At 39.6% G+C, this 14,186-nt stretch overlaps 2 protein-coding genes across 3 annotated transcripts; one reads left to right on the top strand and one right to left on the bottom strand.

Moving 5' to 3' along the window:
* LOC8069505 (heavy metal-associated isoprenylated plant protein 33) lies at positions 4,739 to 7,124 on the bottom strand. The gene is made up of 3 exons (XM_002439245.2): positions 6,897 to 7,124; positions 6,701 to 6,776; positions 4,739 to 6,006 (listed from the first exon to the last, which is right to left on the bottom strand). The coding sequence occupies exons 1-3, from the start codon at positions 6,939 to 6,941 to the stop codon at positions 5,012 to 5,014; spliced, it is 1,116 nt and encodes a 371-aa protein (XP_002439290.1). The 5' UTR covers positions 6,942 to 7,124; the 3' UTR covers positions 4,739 to 5,011.
* LOC8069504 (hemolysin A) lies at positions 9,491 to 13,557 on the top strand. Of its 2 annotated transcripts, none has more exons than XM_021447975.1 (9): positions 9,491 to 9,760; positions 9,911 to 10,063; positions 10,662 to 10,741; positions 11,137 to 11,239; positions 11,361 to 11,517; positions 11,637 to 11,765; positions 12,624 to 12,710; positions 12,821 to 12,865; positions 13,178 to 13,557. In XM_021447975.1, the coding sequence occupies exons 2-9, from the start codon at positions 9,942 to 9,944 to the stop codon at positions 13,352 to 13,354; spliced, it is 900 nt and encodes a 299-aa protein (XP_021303650.1). In that variant the 5' UTR covers positions 9,491 to 9,760; positions 9,911 to 9,941; the 3' UTR covers positions 13,355 to 13,557. The 2 variants fall into 2 exon arrangements, with proteins under 2 accessions (XP_021303650.1, XP_002440604.1); XM_002440559.2 differs by having other exon boundaries at positions 9,492 to 9,760; positions 9,914 to 10,063.

The following is a 14,186-nucleotide window of genomic DNA, read 5'->3' as shown; positions in this document are numbered from 1 at the left end:
CTACAACCTACATCTGGTCCAAGTGATAATTTTTTATAACAAAACTAAAAAAAATGATCTTTGATAAAAAAAAAATCACAGATCCAGGCGACTTTCGGCCGAAAGAGGGCCTAAGTCATGCTGTGGCAGCACGGCAGGAGTTCAGATATCTCAGTTTGTTGTTCTCTTTTCTTTTTTTCGAGAAGAACCTCAATTTGTTCATATCGGCATCTCCTGGCACATCACAACAGTTGCATGGTCCATGGCTGAAGAGCCCAATGATGCCCTGGATATTTGGTATACATGCATCATGTACCAATCCAGTTGCTCACGGCAGAGAGTGACTAAAGACAGGGAAGCTCCCTTTCAGATTCTTTTGGTGTTGCTGATGGGCAGGGGAGGGAGACTCTCAAGATGGCAGATGCTACCAGAAAATACCCAATGAAGGTAGAGAGGGTGGAGCATATGCAGCACCGGCCGCCAGGGATATGTAGATTGATGGGAATATATATAGTATGGAGACTGACGGACGGACCAATCTTCAGCAGATTCCCTTCTCCACATTCTGGACAGTGCTGGAGGGATCACATGGAGATCTAGAGCAGGATTTGGACCTGCATAAACATCAATTTAGTCAGTACGAGACTGGGAGTGATGCATATATCTTTTGCATTTTTCTTTTGTACCTTAGCAACATCAGGGAGGGTCCAGCAATGATTAACATGTAAGGGGGTCCAACTTGAAATAAAGTGCTGCAAGATCTCACATATGTGTATATATTTCTTTCTTTCATTCATTCAGAAGGTACACTTTTAGGCAGAGAGATTGATGCATGGTTTAGTTAGTCCTGGTTCTTGAGCCTAACAACTGAACCTCCATTTTGAATCCTTTTTATATATGTTCCAGGACGTTTTGGATGTCCTAGTTTCAAGAAGCTATGATATTAACAACTTTAATTTCATAAGTCAAATGATGAGGTTTTGATTGGAGGCACCAACATGACTGTGGCAATGCTATAGTTCTCAAAACTATGTTTTGTCGCATCCAAACGCCCAACAGCTTTCTAAAACCAAAATCATTTTTTCTAATTCTGCAAGAAATAATTTTCATCCAAACAGGGCCCATAAAATAGGGTCTGTAAAATCTATCCAAATTACTTCATCCAAGTAGAGTCGTATTTTCATGTTCTGTAGTTATTCTGAACTATCTGAAGCCAAGCTCATTTACAGAGTAATATATGCGCAGTCGCTGCACTTAACCTGATATAAATCTGACCCATATAAAAAACCTAATATATATCCATCGTAGAATGCCACTTTCTTTTACTCTTTTCCTTTTCCATTTCCTGAAATGAGAATATGTTGGTTGCCGAGCCTTGATGCTCTACGAATTATCACTTTATCAGATAAAAAGATGCAGCATGATGGAAACGGGGTCCTCCCTTGAGAATCAGCCTACCTATGGAGATAAGTTGGACAGTGAAAGCAAGAAATAAAGAAAGGTTCCCCTTGACATCAAATTCTATCTCCAAGAAATGTATGTATATATAACAAAAAGAGGACAGGGAAGTGGCCACTGTCCAGGAACAAGAACAAGGTGCCACCCATGCATGCATGTACCCGGCGTCCTGGCCACATTACACTACCCGTGCACTGTCTGCCTACATTACATAGTGAGAGCAATTTTGGGAGTCCAAATAGTGAAAGCTACTGACATGTACATCTAAAGCAAAGTGCTGCATGATTTTTTGAGTTAACTTTTCTGCAAAAAAACATTTTCAGATGATCCATCCATCAGAGGAGTCAATTCAATTCTCTGCAACTTACTACAGGTTAAGATGATGCAGATCACTGAAAAAGGGCCACAAAAGAAAAAGGAGTGAGGGAAAAAAGGGGAGGGAGATAAGTGACATCAAATGTACCTTATTGCAAATCAGCGAGTGATCCAAGGACATACAAGCTGTTCTCGTCAGAGCCTGCTTTGCCTTCCTGCAGCACTCGCACAGTTGAGCTTGTCATGGTGTCATTCACATTATTACCACACACATGCATGCATTTTTCAAGAGGCAGGGGTGAATAGCGCTGCATGATTTGTTTGTATGATTGTATATCTTATTAAGGGAAAATGATCTATATAATTTAATGTTAATAAAGTTTATGTCAGAAATTAAAAGTTTGTATGATTGTGAGAATCCCACCAGGTGAGTTGGAGGAAACCTATGCCTGCTATGGGACTAGACTAACCCTTGGAAAATGGAAATGCATTAGACTTTTCGTTTGTATTTTTCTCTAGGGCACTGAGCATGTCAATTGATATAGGATACAGCCCTGTCCTTCACTGCCTTGGTTTGGTCAGGAATAGCTTAGTTTAAGCCTATAATATTAGTAGGTGGTTAGGGAACAAAGCAAGGCCAAGAATCCGCTCAAGAGAGGGGAAGAAACAAAGGACAAGAAGATTGTACCTCCCATGGGGAGGTGTTCCATCTTTTGATAGAAAATCCTGAGGCCTCTAGTACAAATGCCACTGTGATATTCCTGTGTTGTTTGTTGCTGGTGTTGCCTTGGTGGAGGAACACTGGAAAACTGATGTGGGCAAACCTTCCCATTGTTGCTTTCTCTCTTCAAGAATCTTGCCAACTGTATTAGCATTGGGCTCTGCAAAATCATGCAGCTGGACTCAAGCTAGGATCCACTCATTTTAAAATTGTAAAAAAAAAGGAGAGACAAACATAGTACAGTGTGGTAATTCAGCAAATGCATCATAGAAGCAACCTGAACCTCTTCATCATAGACCATATCTAAGTTGCAGTTTGTAAGTTCAAACCCCACCGTAGACATTGTAGTGTTTTGTTTTTGTCTACAGAAGACAGTTGTTCCCCCTTTCTATTATATCATACAAAACTTTGTCCAACGAAGATCAGTCAAAGCCTTTTATTTTATCTATTGACTTTTCTTAAAGAAAACCAACAAAATATTTACATTAGTACCATTAAAAAAGCCGAGAGTAGTAGAGATTCATTAGGTCTAGTTTAAAATTTAAATAGCTAGCCCCAAGTCCCGTAGTGGCTTTCTTGGACTGTGGCTGATTTGCTTTTAAAAACGATTGGGATCAGTTTGCTTCGTAATTGTTGAACCCACCAAGATTAGGGCCTTGATTTGACCCCAAAAAGGCCATTAAATTGGATTTAGGTCCCATCATTTGTTTCTTCGTTTTCTCTCCACTCCTTTCCCCCTTCCGTCTGAATCCATTCTTTTAAGGTCCCTACTAGAGACCGTTCTGATAAAAAAATTAGTAGAGATCAAGTGATTAAGCACGTACTAAGACCCTGTTTGGTTCCCCTTGTTTTTTAACATCTATCATATCGAATGTTTAGACACATGCATGAAGTACTAAATATAGACTATTTACGAAACTAAAAATGCAACTAGAGAATAATTTGTGAGACGAATCTTTTGAGCCTAATTAGTCTATGATTGGACACTAATTGTTAAATAAAACAAAAATGTTATAGTACCTATTAAATTTTAACACCTCCAACCAAACACCTCTAAGGCACTTTTTCAAATCAAAAGCGCTCCATGCATCTTTGAAAGGCTTAAAGATTGGCGACCCTGAATAATTAAACATGGTGATCTGCTCTAAGCCTCATTAGTTGCTTGAAAAGTACCTTTGTAACCCCACCAATGGTCCACTACTTCCATGCTAATGCAAATGCAAATGTAAATCATGAATTGTTATATAGTTTTAATTAAGGTATAAAGACAACTTGAAAAGGCACAAGAACAGCAATCCATTTGGACTTGTCCACCCCCCTATCTATGGTTTTCGGCGGAGCTTGACTAGGGAAACAAAACTGAAATAGCTCCAGATTTATTTGAGTTCAATTCAAAACGTGTGGATGCTCAAAGTATCTTCATTTTTCCTTCATACAAACTTCATGGGTCACTGATCGAGAATAACTAAAAAAATAAGTGATACATTTTCAGCCAAATGAACTAGTTTGCAGTTTCTATGCTTCCCTCACTATCAAGTTCTCAATCACCTTTTCCCCAAGAATTGACTGTCCTCAATGTAAAACTACAGGGACCTTGACATTCTTCGTTGACGCATAGAGAATTTATGACAACAGTATTTTCTTGCAAATAGACCTTTCCTCTTGAAATCAGAGCATCTGTTCTTCCCCCAAGTTGCCAATGAGTAAGTAAGGTGCATACAGATTTGACGGCATACCGTATATGCCACGTTGCTATCCTTGACAATGAAGAAACATTGAAACCCAAACTTGGAAAACTCATCTGTTTTAATCCACCTACAAAACTGTTTCCTGTTCGTTACATTAAAAAACTTTAGCACGCAGTCCAGCGCAACCTACCCGTAAAATTTTAACTTGATAAGCGGGCAAATTTTTTTTTGCCTCAATTGTACTTTTTTTTGGTTTTTGGAAAAGGCCTCATTTGTACTTGTCTAGGCTCAATTTTGTACACAAGAGGGGTATGGTATATTGATACTATATGATATACGCATATGACACATGCATTCTCAAATACAAAACTCACATCATTTGGGAAATTTGTTGCAACCGGTAGAAGGAGCATTTTTGTGATTATCTCTGTTCCTTGTGGTTGTTTGTCTTCCTGAGATACCTTCTTCACACCTTATTTCCTTGCCCATACTATCCCATATACATACACCAAAGAATAACCAACTATATATGTTGTAGATTATCCAGCAAAATGTAGTAATAACATAATAACAATCATTAAACAGCCAAACAAATGGTGCTGCAATTCATATAGTAGTAAACTACTCTAATATATAACTAATAACACATCTAAAAATCCATGTATTTTTCAGATACAGCAAAACGTTGCAGGTTGAAGAAACTCATCACAACCAGTTCTTAGCCACAACAAAGAGCTTAAATAACTAGCACAGCCAGGCTTTGCAACATCTTCTAATCTCAACGGTTAATAATAATCCAAATCAATTGATTATTAACCGTCTAATTAATATGATCCTCTCTCTCTCAGTCTCACATGACGCTGCACGCGTTGGCGTTCTCCTCGCTGAACATGTAGTACGATCCGGGCGCCGCCGACACCGGCGGCGCCGTCGAGTAGAAGTACCCGCCGCCTGCCCCCGGTGTGTACGCGGCGCCGGCCATCGGGTGGTAGTACGCGCTGCTTCGGAGCGCCGAGCTCGGGTGCGCCGTGCTGTAGCTCATGACGTACGCCGGCGGGTGGACCCCGCCGCCCGCGTAGTACCCCGGGTAGCTCATCATCGCCGCGGCCGGCGGTGGTGGCGGGTAAGGTCCGGCGTCGACGACGGTGAGAGGGCCGGAGTTGCCGGCGGCCGGCTTCATGGGTCCGTCAGGCGGGGGGTGGACCTCCGCGATTGCACCGGCGCCGGCGCTGCCGCCTCCGTTGGCATTGCCGTTGCCGTTGCCGTTGCCGTTGCCGTTGCCGTGGCCGCCTTTCTTGCCTTTCTTCTTGCCGCCGCCGCCGCCGCCGCCATTGCCGTTGGCCGGGGGCGCGATGGGCTGCGGGCCGTGCGGCGTCATGGCAGAAGGAGGCACCTTGCCGCTCGCACCGCTCTCGTGGGCTTCTCCAGCGTCAGGGGAGCCATTGCCGCCCCCTCCGCCGCCGCCGCCAGCCTCAGGCTTATCCTGCTCACCATCCGATGCCTCGTCGCACGAGGCGCCACCGTCGGCCTTGTCGTGCTGCTCCGGGGGGCTGGGTCCACCGGTACCCTCCGCCGGCTCGGCGGGTTTGTTGTTCGTCGCGGCCGCCGCGGGGCTCTTGTTGCTCTTCTTCTTTTTCTTCTTCTTGCCTCCGCCGCCGCTGCTGCCGGGAGACCCGCCGGGCGGGCTGCCGCCGTCTGCCGGTGGAGCTGGTGGAGCAGCAGGCTCCGGCCACGGCTCCGCGTGCTTCCCGGACTTGAGGAGCTTCTTGACGAGCGCGTCGACGGAGACGTTGCCGATCACCACCACCTTGTGCTGCTGCGTGTCTATGTCCGTCTTGTACACACCTGGATCAGAATCAGAGGAGCTGATGCATTAGAGTAGTGTAACAACAATACTATAATAAATCTATCTATCTATAATAAGAAGAAGAATATTTTTCTTTATATGACAAGCAAAATTTGAAGCAAATTTGCGACGATTTTGTTTGAGTTTAGCCACGGAAACAGTTTAATGGCAGTGTTTGGGTTTGAAGAAAGTTTTGGTGCATCGGCGAGTGCTGATAACCTGTGGTTTACTGAAGAAAACTGGTGGTACGAAATCAAAATGGCCTTTTTTGGGGGAGACGATGATGGTATTTTCAATACAATTGTCACTAGTTCAGGAGTGTCCATATATTTATATTGAAGAAAACAGAGGAAACTTTCATCACGAACAAAAGATGACGATTCATCATCACTCCTGAATTCAGAAAACATATAGTAGGTGCAGTAAAACTCACTTGGAACCAAATAAAGTCCTCTTACATTCATACACAAAAGGAAAAGATCAAGCAACAGAAGGCGAAAAAGCGCGGGATTTAGGCGACACTGGCAAAGACTTGTTCAGACTTTTGTCAAGTCTTTAAGAACTAACCTGATTTAGTGAGGGGGGAAAAAACAACAGCAACAGAAGATTGCTCACTGCTTGAAGGTACTGAAAATGAAACTTGAAGAGCTAGTATTGTTCTTGCAGTTTCTTGTGAAGCATAGCATACCATACCTTCTATGCTGTGGAGAACCTTCTTGACCTTCTTCTTGCAGCCCTCACAGTGGATGCTCACCCTCAAGGCCAGAGTCTGGCAAGCAACAGAGAACACAAGAAAGAAACTATCACAACCATTTAACCAAAGGAAGCATCAATCAAAAGATGAACAGCAGCAGCAAATCTTGGATACGCTGAGCTCCGAGCTTCTCACCTGATACCTGAGTGGCTCTGGCCCTTCTTCGGCAGCCGCCGCCATGGCTGAGCAGGAAGAGGTCCGGGGAGGGGAGGCTGGAAAAAGATGGAAGAAGGTGCGAAGAGACAGAGGAGGTGAGAGACGGGAGGCTGCGAAAGAAAGAATGGTAGTGTCAGTGTCTGGCCCTGAGCCTGAGGAGAGGCAAAGGTCTGGACTGTCTAAATAGCATCTGGGAGCAGGGCTGGACAATGCCGTATATGTATGAGCTTTTTGTTTGATTCTTTTGGTGGTGTGGAGTAGAATTTGATGATATGAGGTAATTGTTCCCCCCACATCTCTGATGATATGCTGGGTGCAAGATGCCTCCCTCCATGTTTGTGTTCACGGCAAGAGTGCGTTGTTTTCATTCTTATTTAGCAAAATTTGTATGTTTTCAAAATCTCTGTTGTGTCTTTTTTTTTTTTTGCTTGGCCAGACGTAGCACGAGGAGATGCTCTATGCATGAATAGTAACTATTGTGTTAAAGATTGCTCGAATAATAGAATAATAGAATTGTGCAGTATATTCAACTTCAAGGAGAAATAATAATGCTGCATGGTCTCGATGATATAAAGACGGTTTCAATTGGAACAGACACAAAAGGTGTATTGAATTTGAAGACGGACATAGAACTCAAGAGTACTGTTAGATAAGGAGGTAAGATACGGAATTCCGTAAGATATATATAGATAGATCTACGAATATTCACATATATCATATTGAGCCATGGCCACCACTAGTTTCTTGTGTGAAAATGATTGAAACAATTATATCGGGTCGAAATTATTTTTAGGTTTGCCTTTTGTTATCCATGTGCTGTCCACGAAGCTGTTGGGACTAGGCCAAGCTTGATGTGCTTTTACTCTAGAAGTTGTTTCTAACCTGATAAAATATATTACTACAAAGGGGTAAGTAAAAAAGATGTTCTACCTATAAAAAAACATTTGTCCCATAAAAAATGACTAGTGTAATGTAAGAGTGGCAACATTACTGGTTTATTAATTATGCATTATTGTTATTTGTATAATATTTTTTCTGAATGCATACTTATAATTATGGTTAAACTATTTCAATTCCTGTCTTATCATGTCGAGCCTTCTTTTGCTCTCACCTTATAACGATGTCTGTCTTTTCAACTTGTATTTACCTTTGTTTTTTATTGGAGATTTTCTATGGACTAGTTTCTTTGTGGTGTGCGGATAATAAACACTCGTTTAGCTGAATTTGTTTAAGGTTGGTAAAGTGTGACTATTCTAACATACAAAAGTATTTTGCAATCTAATCTTTAATAGCGTAAAAATCCTTAGAAAGTAAATTATAGAATGAAAAAAGAGTGCTAGGAAGACTCAAATTTTTCACAAGATATTAAAATGTTAGTACTCTTTATTAGTTTTTGTTGGAACATGGAAAAATGAGTCCACACCATTTTTTTAATTGATGATAGCAATGTTCCTAGTTCATGGGAACTAATAGCCTGGGCATTCAGGTTACCTGACTTTTTCGAATCGGGTAATTCAGGTAATTTAAAATTCGGACAATGAAAATTGTTACCTGATATTAGTCCCAAAAAACACTACCCGCAATTTCGAGTACCCGATAATTCAAGTTTGGGTTCGTGTATTCCCGATTTACCCGAATTTTCAGAAAACAACACACTACACACATTTTGAATACCAATTTATATATAATTTCAGCAGCAATTTATATAGAATTTCAATAGCATTTTGTAGAGAATAATATATTACTAACACTTGTTCAAACAAAGAGAATTATGTTCTAATAAATTGATAAGTTATAATATTTAACTAACAACACATGATAAATACAAAGACATAGACAAATATTTGGGTAATTCAAGTAGTTCGAGTACCGGGGGATATTACCCAAATTATCCAAACTAATTTCAGGTAATCAAAATCACTATCCGAATTTAGGATTGGGTACCTCGGGTTTGGGTAATTTGAGTCCGGATTCGGGTAATTCGGGTACAGGTAATGGGTATCGGGTAATTTGCCCAGACTTAACTATTGTCCCATGTGTAGCACAAAAAAATATTTAATATTCACTTAGAAAATTGTAACACAGAGATTTTTTTTATTTTATTGGTTTGTGAAATTGATATATGTTCTTGTGAAAGTGGCTAGCTTCAATAGGAAAATATTGAGCCTTAATAAAATACAAAAAGCTCATTTAGGGTGTGTTTAGTTCCCCATAGAATAAAAAATGCAAAATCTCAACTACTTCGGAGTGATGAAATACAAAATGCAAGGGTCATGTTTAGTTACATCCAAAATGTAGAATTTACTGTCCACATTAGGATCTCTCGAGGCTCTTTTTAGGATTTTTTGACCTCTTGGGGCCAAAATCTAAAATAAAAAATAGTCACCTTTTTGCAGAAAAATTGCATGGTGTTTAGTTCCATTATGCAAAATGATGGACCAAAAACCCAAAATTTTTTAAGATAAAAGAGGAACTAAACACCCCCTTACTAATTTATAATGTACTATATATATTTTTTAAATATCATTATTTATTTCTGTTATTTAAAACAAATGTTGTACTAGCCATTGATAGTGTCCAATAAAGAGAATAGACACGAAATTGACAAAAAAATAAAAAATTAAAAGGGAGAGAAAGAAAAATAAAACAAACAGAAATTTTGAAAGAAGATGTGGAAAAAAAAAACCGGCCCACAAGAAGCCTGTCGCTGGTTCCCCGTCCGTCCGCTTCATCCTTTTCCCTCTCAGACGACTGGTGGGCCACCGCCGCCAGGTGCTGAGGCCAGGTGCAGGTGCTGAGGCTTTCGCTGGTCTCTTCGCCGGCGACGAGCACCGAGCACCCAGGTACTCCCACCCTTCTCTTCCCTTCCCTTATGCTGTGCGAAGCTGAGCACCGAAAACCTAACCTAAAGCTATTTAGCTATTATGACAAGCCTCTTAACTTCGAAGTTTTTGCAAACAATATTGTATCCGCCTCTTAACTTCAATTTTTAGCAGAACTTGTTGGGTTTACAAGTGTACCACCATGCCCTTTACTGGGTCTGCCCCTGCTTTCATAGCTAGGCTGGTTGGGGTCCGGTCAAGCTGCTGTCCTCCTTCCCGTGCATTTGCGGCTGTCAGAGCTCAAAAGATTCAGCTTCCCAAGAAGTAAGTGTTCTGAAAATTCTGATACATTGCACACATGCATGTAATCAAGCGCCGTACTGTATGGCTATTGTGTATTGTCAAATCAATGTATCCGGTAAAATGGAGGTGTATGTAGTGACTGGTGTTTTAAGTAAGATTTGGATTTGTATGCCGGCCATTTGGACCATAGAACAGAATTTATCACATTCTATTGTCACATACTCTGTACATTATTATAATTGTGAGGCATTGTGTGGCTTGTGTCACATAGTAGAATTGTGCGGGCAGTGTATTTGGAAACTTGAATAAGCTTGCCATTGTGATGACAGTTACTGATACTAAACTCAATGATGTTTATTTAGGCTCATAATATATGGGAATGTGTGGTCCTAGATAGTTGTTGTTACCTTTTTTTTGTTTAATTGTTAATTTGTTATTTGATCTAACTTTATTAGTCTCTGCTTAGTCAAAAGTAGTTGTTCCTCTGTTGGAAAAAAAGACGGTTGCAATTAAAAGAGGCAAATAAAGAAGTGCTAAATGCCTACAATATGCCTTTCTTTTTCTTGAGATTATGTTATTTGAGCAATATTATTTCTCAATTCATTTACTTCTAACACAGAAAAAGGCGATTGGATGAAGTGTGCTTAGGAAGGTTTCAACAATACAGTAGAACATACATCCAGTCATGGATTCTTCAAGGTTAGTTAATTCTTTTGACGATTCTGTGCTTTTTTATCCTTGTACTTCTGGAAGTTGTCAATATATTGCCCAGCATTCCCTGTGTTCTTCCAATTTTTTTTGTTCTGCTCGCTCCTTAGTACCTGCGCAAATATTTAAGTTTGTTTAAAATCCTTATTTTTTATAAAATTTCTTTCCTGTCACCTTCAAATATGTCTCTGTTGGTAGTGTATAAATTGCTTAGTTTTGTTCTGTTTAATTGGGTGTTTGAAAAAAATGCATGACATCCGTATTATGGTAGGAAATTTCTGATATCATTAGATTTTAGACATCTGCCATTTTTTAATTATATACTTTGTACGCAGAGCCATACTTCACAAACTATTCTTGTTTATTGAACCTTTATGTTTCTGTAGGTAAAGTCATTGTGGATGGAAGAGTTGTGAATAAAGCTGGAACACAAGTATCTGACAAGTCTGTCATTGAAATCAAGGCTGAAATCCCAAAATATGTATGTAGGTGATGCTCTAATTGATTAGCTTAAAGTTTTTTGTGATTGGCAATATATAAAATTACTCTTTCTCAAGCTTACAACCATCCTCTCTCTCTCTCTCTCTTTTAAAAATAAAATAACATGCAGAGCAGGACATAAGCTCGAGGCAGCTATCAAAGGATTTGATATTGATTGTGATGGAAAGATAGCCCTTGATTCAGGATTATCTACAGGTGGCTTTACTGACTGTTTACTTCAGCATGGAGCATCACATGTTTATGGTGTAGATGTTGGCTATGGACAGGTTTCTTTACTTCTTTGATGCTAAGTCCTACCACTTTATCTGTCAGCTGCAGGTACTTGCTAGTTTGCTACGCATCTGCAGTAATATGACTCTAAACCACAATGTGTCCTCCATTTCAGGTGGCTGAAAAAATTCGCACACATGAACGTGTTTCAGTGATCGAACGCACAAATTTAAGATATCTATCTCAACTGCCAGAACTGGTTGACTTGGTGACACTGGACCTATCATTTATCTCCATTCTCTTGGTATAATTTAATGTCCAATTTATTATCATGCATATTTAGCAGCCAGAAAGTTATCTATGCATTTAACATTTTCTAACAAAACACATCATATAGCCGATCTGTTCATAAAGTGAATGATGCATTTTACCCTAGTTGTTAAAATAGTGCCTTTATTTTGTCTGTTTTTCTGTTTGATTTTTATTCTTTGCTCATAATTTCTTTTCTTTTTGCTTTAGTGCTTTCTTTGTATAATTATCATTATAAAGAATTACTGAGCTTTAAAATCTAGTTCTCATGAAGCTATGTTTGTTATGTATTGTAAAACAACCCAAGAAACTGCACAGATGACCATTTTTTTAACAATTACTAGGCATGTCATCTGCTTCAGTAAAAGTAAAACGGTAGAGTAAAACATACATTGGGAAATCCGAATGCATTTTCCCCTATGTGAATGTATGGTCCGACTATCCAAGTCAACACTGTTTTTCCTTTCATCTTATCTTTACCATGTGTTAGAAAAATGATTGTTTTCCTGTTGTGAAAATTCTCCTGGTATAGTGTATAGTTTGCATGAAGTAAAGGGTTAATGGGCTTCAGAGTCAAGTTCTTGTGAAGTTCGCTTTGTTATATATTGTTCAAGAACCCAATCAACCACACATATAACTACCACCAAATTTTCAGATGTTATTAGCATGAGGCCAGCTTCACTAAAACTGGAATAGAGTAGAAAGCATGCATTAGGAAAATGAAATGCATTTGTCCCATGTGAATATGTGGTGCAGGTGTGTAACTATTATTTAAGCCTGCTCTATTTTTATTTCGTTTGTGTTTAGATCATGCCTTATATTACCCTAGCATGGACTTATGTGTGAAATCTAGGTCATGCCTGCTGTTATCAAAGTAATGAAGACGGATTCTACATTGGTAACACTTATCAAGCCTCAATTTGAAGCACGTAGATCACAGGTAAGATTGAAGGGAAAGAGTGGTTCTTCCCAGCTGGAGTTTGGACTACTTGTTATATGTACATTAATAGAGATAACCCAATCAAATATATCCTGTTTGATCTTGCTCAGGTAGGAGGTGGAGGGATTGTTCGAGATCCTCTGGTTCATAAAGAGGTAGCAGTTCTGCTTTGTTTTCAACCTTGTTCGCCATTAAGCTGTCTGTAACAAAATGTTATTTCTCATTATTTTGTATTCTGACTACAAATATGTTGCTTCCTCGCAATTGAGTGGCTATTTACCGCTGGAAATTGAATGATGATTTGATGTGTACATAAAATAAAGAAAATTCATCAGGATCTTCGATTATCCTGAGAAAGGGTGCCATATTTGTGATGTTAGTTGTATTGTCTGCTTTTACTTGAAATATTGTTTCCCCCATTGAATTGTGACATGGGAATCACTCTATTTTGATCCATTCCCCTCCAGGTACTGGATAGAATAATTTCAGGCGTGGAAGAATTTGGATTCTGCAACAAGGGCTGGATTGAATCTCCTATAAAGGGTGCAGAAGGGAATAAGGAGTTTCTTGCTTGCTTTCACAGGATCCGAGTATCAGAGTCACAGCAAGAGGTAGAGATAGAGGCAAAGGAACCTGTAACCTAGGATGTTATCAGAAATTACTCAAATGAGTGTGATCATTAATCAGGACACCCCCCATATTCGTAGTTGTGATTGTGAGATACAATTTGTCGAGCTTAGACCAGTTCTGACACTAGAGATACAGAATTTTGAAACACATTCTGAAGTTTCGGGGGTCTGCTTGCTGTTCCCCAGGAGAGCAAGAACAAACACACAGAAAATCGTCAGCCTTTTTGTCCATCCTATAGTATTGTAACCTGGCTGTGACATAAATTTGCTGCTCCGTTGCCTATACTAAACACACATGCAGTTTTTATAGTTACTGTGTAAAGGTGCATGAAATCTGCTCTTCTCCAGCAAAATTTGCTTCAGTTGCATATATATTTGCATTATGTGCCCTTGGTTGCTTACTCTGATACTCTGAATATCTGGTCACCTGATCTGAGCCAACAAAAATAACTTTTCAATATACACAACTGGCCACTAAGGCCAGCCAAACCGTTCGTGGTACACTTATGCTTGAGGCTTGTTTAGTTCGTGAAAAGAAAATTTTTGGATATCACAATGGATATGTCAGCACATATTTAAAGTATTAAACATAGCCTAATAAAAAAATAAATTACATAACTCGTCTAGAAACTGCGAGATAAATTTATTAAGTCCGTCACTAGCACATATTGGTTATTATAGCAATTATAGCTAAACATGGACTAATTAGGTTTAAAAGATTCGTCTCACGATTTACAACCAAACTGTGTAACTAGTATTTATTTTTGTCTACATTTAATGCTTCATGTATATGTCGAACGATTCGATGGCACGGGTAAAAATGTTTTTACGTGGGAACTAAATAGGG

This window comes from Sorghum bicolor, chromosome 9 (assembly GCF_000003195.3).
Source record: "Sorghum bicolor cultivar BTx623 chromosome 9, Sorghum_bicolor_NCBIv3, whole genome shotgun sequence".
Taxonomy (NCBI): domain Eukaryota; kingdom Viridiplantae; phylum Streptophyta; class Magnoliopsida; order Poales; family Poaceae; genus Sorghum; species Sorghum bicolor.
Note: the sequence above shows the minus strand (reverse complement) of the source record. Positions and strands in the feature narration are given on the sequence as shown.